The 11,936-nt window shown below is 51.4% G+C and overlaps 1 protein-coding gene across 1 annotated transcript; it reads left to right on the forward strand.

Moving 5' to 3' along the window:
* The first annotated feature begins 9,545 nt into the window (after positions 1–9,545).
* On the forward strand, positions 9,546–11,728 carry gbp (glycogen synthase kinase binding protein). The gene has a single exon (XM_014337977.2). The coding sequence runs from the start codon at positions 10,409–10,411 to the stop codon at positions 11,264–11,266; it is 858 nt and encodes a 285-aa protein (XP_014193463.2). The 5' UTR covers positions 9,546–10,408; the 3' UTR covers positions 11,267–11,728.
* Positions 11,729–11,936: the final 208 nt, after the last annotated feature.

The raw sequence follows: 11,936 nt of genomic DNA on the forward strand, positions 1-11,936 counted from the left end.
ATCAACATGTCACCACACACTTTAAGTAAAGCTGTTTCAGTGCAGTTTGTGGGAACCAGACTGGAAAATGTCCAGAACATCGTTTTTCTCCAAAACGTTGGTTCAACTACAGAAGCTGGGAGCTGAGCCAGTATCAAGAGACGTGTTAGTTATTTCCAGTTGAGACCAGTAGACTCAAACACACTGATGTCCTGTAAGGAGCAACGTGTGCGGCAAGTCTGCTGACGTGCACGCACGGTTTAGAGCAGGGGCGTCAAACTCAAGGCACGCGTCAGGTCGCGGGCCAAACAAGGTAAACATTCACTGAACACTAAAACTGTTTTTTAAACATAAATATGAATAAAACAGACAGGAATATTATTCCAGATTAAATAAACTTAAAACAATAAACTTTATCTTTAAATATTTTGCTCTTCATAAAAATATATCCTGTCAAAATGATGCAAGTTAGAAATATGAACATGCTGCCAAAACCTAAGGAAAAGTAAATGAGAGCAAACACAAGGTTGGAGCCGCATGCAGACGGAGCTGCAGGAGTGGCGCTAATAAACTGTGCGGCCATTCAGTGTCTTTCCCTGAGTGCATCGTTACACTGCAGCTGCATCTGAATCTGCACAGGTGCAGCTCAGCAAAGTCCGCTGACTTGGTTCAACATTACTGCAACAGGGGAAGTGAGGCAGGCTGCACTGGTGCATTAGTGACAGCTTCACTTGAAACGCCTTCACCGCATCACACATGTCCATGAACTGACAGGTTTCCTTGCTGAGCTCAGAAACTCTGTTGAGAACTTTTATTCCGACTCAGCCAGCTGCAAACTCTGAATCTATTTCCCACATAAAAGACTGAAACTGACGGTGATTTAAACTTTTAGCTCAGATCAAATGTACGGTCTGCGTCGCAGTGATCATTACATGCTCCATTTTTAGGACTTTGCCACACAGCCTTTCCTGGTGTGTGATGCAGTGATGTGTTAACTCAGCGGTGCAGTTCTCCTCCTGTAGTCCGCTTTTTTTCACCGCACAGCACCGGCGCTCCATCTGTTGTAAGTCCAACAAGTTTGTCCCAGGGCAGTTTCATGTCGGTTACACTTTGCCATGCGTTTTTAAAAATGCCTTTTCCCGCCGTTGTCCCGTGCATCGATTTAATGTCCAATATTTCCTCTCCACGGATGAAGATGGTCGGCTGTGCAGCGTCCATCATGTCTGTACTTTCATCCACAGCAAGAGAGTATGCAGTGAAGTTTTTGCTTCTTTCACACAACTGTGTTCTTAAATCAGTGACCGTCTCACAAACCGATCAGCAATCGTATTTCTGCTCAGGCTCACATTTGCCAAACTCTGCATTTTGACTGGACACAAGCCGTCGCACAGCTTCATCCTGCAGCTCTTGTGTGGTACCGGGCTGCTTTGTCTCCTCTGCTACGATAAAACTTGCTTTCACAACAGCTTCACTTTGTGGTTTTGCTCTGGTGATGAACGTCTGCTGAAACGTCAGATTCTTCTTTAGCTCGTCTACTTCCTGTCGTTTCTGCGTTTAGGTTTTTCAGCTGATCCTGACATTTTGTCTCGTAGTGCAGTCTTAAATTAAATTACAGCCACATCAGCTCCACTAATAAGACACACGGTTTACCAGCATGTCTGTAAACATATATTCAGTCACGCACCGCTGCTGAAAGACTCTGCTTTCAGAATCAACTTGTCTCTCTGCAGCACTGCATCATGAGATCTGTAGTTTGTATATTATTAGCGCCTCATATCGCCGGGCCATGCATAACAATAATAGTACATCTGTATAAAATGATCTCGCGGGCCGGATATAAATGTGCGCCGGGCCGGATGTGGCCCGCGGGCCTTGACTTTGACACGTGGTTTAGAGAATGTGTGTGTTCCCCCTGGTGGTACAGACTGTCCACCCTTTTTCAGGGTCGCGGGGGGCGGGAGCCTATCCCAGTGTCCTAGGGCGAGAGGCCGGGTACACCGTGGACAGGTCGCCAGTCTGTTGCAGGGCTAACACAGAGACGCAGACAACCAATCGCATTCACACCTATGGGCCATTTTAGTGTTTGCAGTTAAGCTAACCCCACGAACTGCATTTCACTGTGGAGGAAGTCTGAGAACCCAAAGAGAACCCACGCAAACACGGGGAGTCCCTGGACCCCGGGGGTCCTCTGGTTGTTTGATGGTATGTTTTTACCTGTGACGTTTCCTGGCGTACAGCACGGCGAGGGTGACGTCAAACTGAAACCACACACCTGAGCAGGTAAACGCTGCGGCGATGTGGGACCTCGGTCAGCAGGAAGCCGAGCTGCCGCTGTTACTTGATGCTCAGGTACCAGCCTCGCTCTGACCACGAAGGACCGCCGAACTGAAACCGTGAGTGCTGCTCTGACCTCTGACCCCTGACCCTGCAGCGACAGATGTTCTACATCTGTAAACAAGAGCACTGACCAGCTCTCTGTCCTCCTCCCGCCCTCACCTCGTCCTGCAGGACAGCAGAGAAGGAGCTTGAGACGGACGCTGATCTGAGGGAGAAACAGGTACCGGAGCTGAGTGCAGCTCAGGTGTGACGCTCAGTTCACCTGCTTAAGTAACCGAGCGTCGAGGAGGAAACACGGCGGCTTTAATCGGATTGGACAGATTTCCTCCGACCCTCGCGTTCATTCCTCACGCCACGCCCACACAGCCAGGACTTTACCTGTGACATCATCTTAAACGCCACACCAGGGGGAGGGTCTATGGACATTTTTGCTGCGTCTTCACCTCAGCGCAACTGGAGACCACAGACTGTATATAAAAGATGGCTTGTTTGTGGACATCGGAGGAAGTGAAGCTGTTGGCGGTTTGGTGTGTGTCTGTGGGCGGGCTCTGATCTTACCTGCTAGATCCTGACACTCTGAGCCTTCACGTGATTCTCGCTGAATTTTTCAGGTGAGGCCACCTGTTGGGTGTTTCAGGTGTGACTCTGTCACTAAACGGTTAATCTGCCTCCTGAAACACTTAATCTTTTCCTCATGTAGAAGAATTACAGAAACATCACCGATGACTCGCCTGAAGAGGCGGTACCTCTTCAGGTATTACAGTATTTGTGTAGCATGTCTGAGCTGACGGGCAGGAGAATATCACCTGTTTCCAGAACTCGCCTGTCGTTGGATGGCGACAGTTTTGTTTTGTTGCCGTTTCTTTGCACAGAGGCATCGTCACAGCTCGTACCTTCAAAACGAAGCAACCGTAATCAGGGTAAAGGTCAGCTCCTCACTGAAGGGGGCGCCGTTTATCAACGGTAAAGCTCAGAGAGCCATGTGCACGATGGCGTCTGTTCAGCTGCAGTCGCTCCACAGTGGACGTGAAATAGAAATGTTTATATTTAACCAATGATATCAATAAAAAGTTATTATTTATTAGAATTATCAGCAGAAAATAATCAGGCTGGACTTTAAACACCATCATCGTCATCGTCACCATGACTGGTTTCTCGTTTGTTTGTTTCAGGCCTTGAGCTAAAAACAAATGTGACATTTAAATGGATTAAAATGGACCCGTGGGCCCCGTGTGAGGAGTGGATCACGTGTCCAGGGTTGACCCCGACCAGAGCGGCGAACCCGCTCAACTCTGACACCTGACCCAGCCTCCGGGTGCCAGCTGGCCTCAGACCGCCACTGCCGCCTCACACGGGATGTGACAGCACCGAAACTCGAGCAGCGACGACGTGCTCTGTGTGTCATCCGCTCACGGCTACTTTTATTCTTCGTGGATTCAAAAAACGCCTCCATCCCCGCTCCCGTCACCTTCGCAGGAAGCTGGCGCTGCACCAAGCGTGCCGGCCTGTCTGCTCTGAAACCATCCAGGACTCTTTCGTATCTCCAAGAGCACCTGAACCGAGCGCTGCACACGATGGGCGCAGCGGCGAGGTCACGAGACGCTCCCAGGCAGGACAGCGGGCTCCCTGTCAGGAGACGCGTAGAGTCTGTTCTGACCTGAAGGAAAGATCTGGAAGCGAAGATGAAGTGACGGATGAAGGTGATGAAATGGGTGTGACGATGGCAGCTCACGTTTGAGTTCACGCTCAGAAGACGTGTTCGGACCAAGAGCTGACCTGAGAGCGGCTCCGCCTCCTTGATCCCTGACGTCAGGATACTCACACATCTGATCGCTCACACACAACAACACGTGTTTAGAAACACTCGGCGTGGGTCACATGATATCAGGAGCCTCAGCAGCAGGTTATTTCTGTCCCGCACGCTGTCTGCAGTCCTTCTAGGAAGCTGGCAGCTGGAGTGTCTGGATTTAGACGCTGAGCACATCCACGGCATGACGCTGCAGATTCCTCTGCTGCTCTGCACCTGCATGGGTGACCAATCAGAGCTGAGGAGGTGGGTTACAGAAGTTCAACTTCCTGTTCCCTAGCCAGAAACAGGCGGTCTCTAATGAGACCGCTGCCAAAACGTTCTTCTCGGGACATGTCGGTGAAGCTGAGAGAAAACGTTTAAACAACACGAAATGTTGGTCAGAATCAAACTGTGTGAATTAAAGATTGTTTGAACTCCAGCTGCTGCAGATGTTTCAGTGGCTGGTGCTGTGGGCTGGACTCGGGGAATCGACGCCCACTCGTGCAGCTGCTCTCCGTGTGCTGCTCCAAGCCTTCATCATCATCGTGACCACGACACTGATGATGATGATGATGATTCTGTCACTGTTGTTCTCGCAGTCTCAGATGCTGGACCTGCACTGTGTCCCTGTGGCCAGCAGGTGGCGCTTCTGTCTTTAGCCTGTTGGTTGATGGGAACTGGAGCTGCAGGCGCTGCTGGTTTCTGGATAACTTAAAATGAATTAGTTCAATTCGGGCTGGGAGATGCTCCTGCAGCTGTTTGATCAACACGACTGTAAAAACCTGATTACACAGTTTGAGTTCTTCTTGTTTTTATGATGAGATGACTTTTTGTCTGTCGTCTCTCTGGTTTCTTGCCCTCTGACCTTTTGAAAGCAGGGCTTCACCTGTCTGTATGAAGTTGTGATTCCTTATTTGGCAGCGAGCAGACGATTGGTCCTGCAGCGCTATCTCTGGCCCATGTGCTCCGCCTCAGTCTCAACAATAACAAAAACAACTTCAACCGTTTTGGCTGCAAGAGAGGGAGGTGGGGCAGTGGCGTGTTCTCAGAAACTGAGACTGAAGCGAGTCGGTGTCCAGAGGAACAGGCCGACGGATAACAGCTGGCCTCGGCCTTCAGTTTGTGTGCAGCACAACGCTTTAACACAGCTGCTCGCCGCGTGCTCATCAGTGTATTTGTTTTGAGGGCTTTGTGTTTCTTTGAGTCTTTCTTTTCCTCTGTCTTCAGTTCACTTCCTGTTTTATTTTGAAGACCAGATTATGTGTTTTTACTTCCTTCCTCTGTTCTTGTTCCCACCTGTGCAGGTGTGAGGTCACCTGTTGGCACTGCGTTGCGTGGCGGCGTGCAGCCAGCGTCTTTCCTCAGAGCTGCTGCGTTCCTCAGGTGGAAATGCACTGAGCAAGCGTCCAATCACAGTCGTCGTCAGCTCAACCTGTGGGTACGTTTCTGGTTTCAGACAGAGCAGGAACTGAGGGGCTGGATAGAGCAGCAGTGTCAAATAAAGAAGCATTATTGTGAACTGTGACTCATACAAAGCTGCTCTGATAGGGTTTGACAACAAAATGAGCAGTCCACCTTAAAGTCCACCTTAAAAACCGTTGAGAGCAGGTGAGGAACACCCTCTCAGACCCTCCATCTGACACCGTGTGTGTCACTGGGAAAGCTCAACGTGCAGGGTGTGTTCACACACGTATGCATACATACCCGGGGTGTGTTATATAACTGTAGAGGTGTCGCCCCATCAGTCATATCAGCTCTGTTTATCAATCCCACAATGCCCCGGGGCTGCTGAGGAGAACCCCTCACCGCTCACGTACATCCACGCTCACACACAAAGCACGTGGTGTGTGTGGCGGTTTCATGCACTGTTATGTAATCCATGTTTTTACTTGTGGCGGAGCACAGGGTTCAGCTTCAGCCTGATGGAAATGCTGACTTCACTACAAACATGGCGGAACCAGCAGGAGGGCGGGGCCGACGGCGATTTAATGACAGTCATTAAACGTCCACCGTACACAATGACAGAGTTTACTCAGAGGCTTCACCTCAGCGTAACCGCAGCTCACTGCAGTTCCTCTGGTGTCCAGCAGAGGCAGCAGTGAGTCAGACCCCACAGACATTGTTCAATAAACATGTTTACAGTCTGAAGCAGACGCTGCGCCTTTCTCTGGATGATTTCCACCTTCATAACACCTGTGCGGGGGAAGAGGTTTCTAAAACTCACCTGTGTGCATTATTAGAGGCGTGGTCTCTTTGACTGACAGGCAGCTGTAGCTGTTAGCTGTCTGGACCCTGTTTGTGCTGCTGGAGCCTCCTCTGACCAATGACACGGCTGCTGTGAGGGTACTGAATTAACAGAGCGCCTGAGAAAGCTGAGCTCCGGTTTTAATGAGTGAAATTCGAGGTTTTTGATTGGATGGTGCTGATTAGCAGGTCTCTGTGTGTATGATGCGATGTCTGTCGCTCAGAGCGAGGAGCGGGCGAGCTGCTAATCTGCTGTAATGAGAGGATTTAATGGGAGTCATGTGACATGTTTGTTTTCGGTCTGACTGACAGGAAGCAGATATCATCTGCCGTCTCCATCTGGGCTCTGACCTCACCGCCCCAGAGTGCGAGTGCGGTGGAGTCGGCTGATCTGGGGGCTCAGTGCACGTTGAAACAGAGAGGGGTGTCTATAGACTTTTGGCCAGCCGAGCAAAGCTGAAGGAGGCTTGTTTGCTTTCTGCTCGCCTCGCCTTCTCTGTGTTTACAACTGCAGGGACTCATAAATCCTGTGATATCACTTCCTGCCATGTGCAGCCGCCTCACATTCCTCGTGGAGCGGGGGAGCATCCCCCTCTCTCTGAATGAGGAAACAAACTCTGTGAACCCGAGCTGCTGGCGGCGCTCCCACTGCTATCAAAGTTGATCCTCCGGGGGCGGGGGGGGGGGAGAGCCGATGACCACAGCCAGCAGGAGGGAACCAAACACAACCCACACTGTGAACCAGGAGCTGACTGAGTCCAAACCTGGGATTCAAAAACAAATTCACTGAAATGAATCCTCCAATCAGCACCCAGAAGAAACCACTGCGTTTAACACCGCAGCGCTTCCTGTCAGTAACCTTGCAGTTCACCTAGGGGGCGCTCTGGCATGTTTCTCAAGCTCAACGGCTAAAACAAAGATTATTTTAGTTTCCAGGAAACCAGCCTGGAATAAACCACCAGTCCTGCAGTTCCTCTGGTGCCCAGCAGAGGCAGCAGTGAGCCAGTCCCCACAGACTCCCGTGTCACCGTTAGCATGTTCATGATGCAAAGCAGCCGCTGCTTTGGTCTCTGGGTGTTTTAATGATGTCAGCTGGCTCTGAGGTGGCCCTGCTGATCCTGCACAAACAGAGGAGCGCACAGCCAAACCCTTGCTGGCTGCAGCAGAGGAGGCGACCTCTGAAACAGCCTCGCTCAGGTGTTGACGTGCAGACAGGAAGCACTCGGTGCGCCGCTTTATTGCACGGTTCACATTAACAGTGTGAGGTTCTGCTGTCGGCATGAACATGGCTCCATGTGAAACTTTCACCTGCGAGGACGTGCTTTCATCACAGCGAGCTCTCATTTTCAGTCTGACCTGGTTTTTATAAACATGTAATAGACATGTTATACCTGACAGCAGGCTGAGCTAACTGATTCACTCTGAAGGTTCGACCTTTACTCTGAAAATCCAGCGTTACACACAAATCTGGCTTCAGCCAGTCTGACCTGACACGTTACAAACACCGCTTGTAACGTGTCATGTGTCTGTGTTTACAAATCTGACGTGATAAGCAAGGGGCGGAGCTGGCTGTGAAACCTCACTGGTGAGGCCTTGTGATTGACAGGTCTCTCATAAGAATGAAGACTTCAGATGTTTCTGCACTGCCTTCAGTTTCCAGAGCGTCCATGTTTCATCCTGCCAGTCTGTCGTTGGTGACGTCATTGTTTGAGCACGTCAGAGTTTGGGGGCAGTCCCCAGGTGACTGTGACGCACAGGAAGGAGGTGCTTGGATATCTGTGGGAGAACTATGATTGGTCAGCAGTAAGCATGAAAACATGAAGGCATCGGGACTGATGTAGTGCAGTGGTGCTAGCAGGACCCAACCACTCCAACGTCAAAACCTAACCCTGACCAATCAGATCATCGGACGGGACACAGGTGGAACAGGTGGCAGAGTGTGCTCTGTCAAAGGGGGTGTCCAAATTCATGGGCTGCATCCTCCTGATGACGGGTTTGTAGGCCGATTACGTCACAGCGACACGCCGAAGGCTGTCCAAATTCGTAGACTCCTCCGAATGCAGCCGACAAATGCGTCCTCCTTTTCCCCGAATTTGAAGGATGGGTCGGGTGTGTCCTTCGTGGTCCACCATATCCCAGAATTCATAGCGCGGCCCAGCCAAACTCCAGTTTCCGGCGATGGCGGCAGCTGCTTAGTTTTAATATTACTCTTATTAATCTTTGTGGGTCACAAAATAAAGTTTTAACATATTTTCAGGCGAGAATGTAGCTGTGTAAACATCTGCTCAGTGTATCAAGACACCACATATTTGCCAAAGTGCTTCGACGTTTTCGGACACGTCTGTTACCCACCAGCTCGATAGCTCGCCGGGAGCGCGAGGGTCACTGGAGCCGCAGAGAACGGCACAACTCCCGGCACATCATATTCAGATCACTGCGGACTTTCGCTACTCGGGTTAAACGTGATATATGAGTCACTTAGACAACCTAAAAATGTTATTGTTGGGCTTTTCTCAGTGTTTTATTTATTTGTGAGTAAATCGGTTTGGCTTAAAGTTATTAGATTAAAGTTGTTAGATTAGATTAAATGTTATTAATCCATCGGGTGATTTTCACACAGCTGAATAAACGTTGAACAGAAAACTGATTAAACAGAAGTGTGAGACGGTTGAGAGTTTACCGTATTTTCACGACCATAAGACGCACTGTACTAAAAGGCGCAGTCTCAGTTATGTGTGCCATTACTGTATTTAACACACACATAAGGCGCACTGGACCATAGGGCGCATACAAGTACCGTATGCGTATTTAAAAATAAAGCGGGAGCAAACCTGAGTTCGGTACCTTACTCACATTTTTTATTACCAGTAATCGTCATCATCAACAACACACAAGCATACAAGTGTGCGTATTTAAAAGTAAAGCAGGAGCAAAACAAAGTTTGGTACTCACATTTTTATCATTAATCAAACCCATCGAAGTCCTCATCCTCTGTGTCTGAATTGAACAGCTGCGCTAAATCTCCATCAAACATGCCAGGTTCACTGTCTTCACTGTCAGTCACTTTCCGTGCCGTGCGGCTCCTCGGAAATGATGCCGGCTTTTGCGAAAGCTCGAACAACAGTGCCAGCAGACATGTTAGCCCAAGCAATTTCACAGCCGTTTACTTCCAGCCTACCCGACCTTCTGAGGACCCGGCCCACGTACACCGCGAAGGCCGGGTCCTCAGGAGGATGCAGCCTATGAATTTGGACACGACTAAAATCTTCAAACATCATTCACAACGCCTCACTGTGAGGTCATCGCTGCTTGGCCCGAACGAAACCTTGAGAATGTTCTAGAACATGTATGTTAGAACGTGTATATTACAAGATGGACGCCCGCTGCCAAGCTCAGGTGTGAGTGAGGACAGCGGGATTGTGATAAGTTGAGCGCGTTCATCAGAGGACGGCAGACAGGTGAAGAGTACCTGTGTTTCACCTGCTCACCTGAACTGAGAGTGACTTCATCACTGTTCTGCTGATTACACGTTTCAAATAAACTTTATTGGCTCACAGCCTGAAACGGCTCCTTTACAGCTCGCGCTTTATTTAAACATGGTCCAAAGACACACTCAGAGCCAAAGAATGTGCTGCTGTTTCAGGAAGTGGTGACTGTTTTTACACACACACACACGGAGGAAACCTCAGCCGAGCGCTCTGATTGGCTGCTGCACCACGTGTCTGCAGTGATAGTAGCTCCTTTTACGGTGGTGAGGCTCGTTGGCGACGGAGCATCAGGTTCAGACCGGCTGCTACTTCTCAGAAACAAACGTACACCGTGTTCCCACGCGCGCGCGCACACACACACACGGGACCTCCACCATAACAACAGTGATTTGAGTTTCCCGCCATGTTAATAAAGTTTATTGAATGGGGGACAGGAAGACAAACCGGAAACACTCCGGGATGATTTTATACGGGTGCAGAAGCGCGTGCCACCTTCACCTGAAGGCTCCCACAGTTCAGTGGACTCGTGAACGCGCATGGGCTAGCAGACAGCGGGGGGTAGGGTGTGCGCATGCTCCTCTGTGAGTGTCACACGGACTCGGGCCTTTGTTTGTTTTGCCTGCACACGCGCCGTTATGTAACGTCCGCGACGGCGGAGCGGCCCAATGCGCGCGGGGCCGGGACGGGAAGGCCCCGATTCGCGGGACTCCGGTGCTCTCGTCCGGAGCTCTGGCACCGGAGCAGCAAGAGCGCGCCTGAGTGGATTAAGAGTGAACCGGAGCCTCGGCGCCGCGCTGTCGGGACTGGCTCTGTGTTTGGGTTCGCCCCGCTCCCCCGCCTCTGCGGGCACTTGGTACAGTCCGCAGCGCGTCAGCCATTGTTTACAAATGAACTGAGAGAGCAGCGAGGACACCGAGCACCCACACAGCACCGACCCGCACCAACACAACGAAGGACCAGACGGAGGACAGCCGCCATGCCGTGCCGGAAGCATGACTACCTGCTGCTGGAGCAGTCGGTGACCGTGGACTCAGCGGAGGTGGACGCACTGGTGACGCGTATCGGAGAGGCGCTGCAGCTGCACGGCTCCGCCCAAACGCCGGTGTCGGTGAGCCGTCTGCACGGCCTCGCCGGCGGCCCCGGGACCAAACCGGCGGCCGGCGGTGCAGGGGCTCCAGCGCAGGCGCGGACCGGCTGCTGCATGCGGCTCCGGAGCCGCCGAGGGCCGCGGGCCGGCGGCAGGCCGAGCCCGTACGGCGTGCCCGGCTCCGGAGACTCGGACTGGGACCGGATCCGCCCCTGGAACCGAAAGCGGCTCGGCGGGACGGAGGACGACCCGCACCGGCTGCTACAGGAGCTGCTGCTCTCCGGGAACCTGATCAAGGAGGCCGTGAGGCGGTTGCAGCTGTCCGCGGACTGCGGAGACTGAGCCCGGACACCGGGCACGGACTCACACCTGAGCCACTCACCGGAAACTCCGCTCGGACTTTTTCTAATTTCTCCGTTTGGTCGCGAGGCCGGCAGCTAGCTGAGCTATGCTAATGATGTTTATGTTTGACTGGGGGGGGTGGGGGGTGCTCACCTTGAGGCCAGGTAAAGGTGAGGTTGCTGCCAGGCACACATGTGGCTGCTCTCTGCTTCACGAGGAAATGAGCAGCTGGGTTTGTTTACAGTCTCATGGTGGGGTTTTACCTGCACAGGTAGGGGGCCGGGCTGCCCCTTGGGCCTGTGTGGGCTCAGGTGCTCTCACCTGTGGGAACTCCCAGCAGGACTTGTGTTGTTGTACTTTTTGTTGTGTGAAGAATGCCTCTGCTCCGTACCGGAGTACCTGCCGTTCCTGAGTATTCAGGCTTTTGTTGTCTTAATAAACTCACCTGTTTGGTTTTTTTCACACCTGTGCAGAGTGTCTTTGTCAGAGCACCGGCAGTGCCGTTACTGAATCACACCTGGACGAATACACTGATTGGACAGATCCATAAGACCGATCAGCTGATTAGCATAGGTAGCTTCAGACAGGTGTTACTGATGTGAAATCAGCTGATCTCACATCAGGAAATAACCTGGAAACACGTGGTTTTATTTTCTAGTAGGTCTGAAAG

The sequence above is a fragment of the Haplochromis burtoni genome, unplaced genomic scaffold, assembly GCF_018398535.1.
Source record: "Haplochromis burtoni strain Fernald_Lab_line unplaced genomic scaffold, NCSU_Asbu1 Contig_190, whole genome shotgun sequence".
In the NCBI taxonomy this organism is placed as follows: Eukaryota; Metazoa; Chordata; class Actinopteri; order Cichliformes; family Cichlidae; genus Haplochromis; species Haplochromis burtoni.

Bases quoted from the DNA above. Each gene is read 5' to 3' on its own strand.
- gbp (XM_014337977.2), top strand. From the start codon at position 10,409: ATGCTCCTCTGTGAGTGTCACACGGACTCGGGCCTTTGTTTGTTTTGC.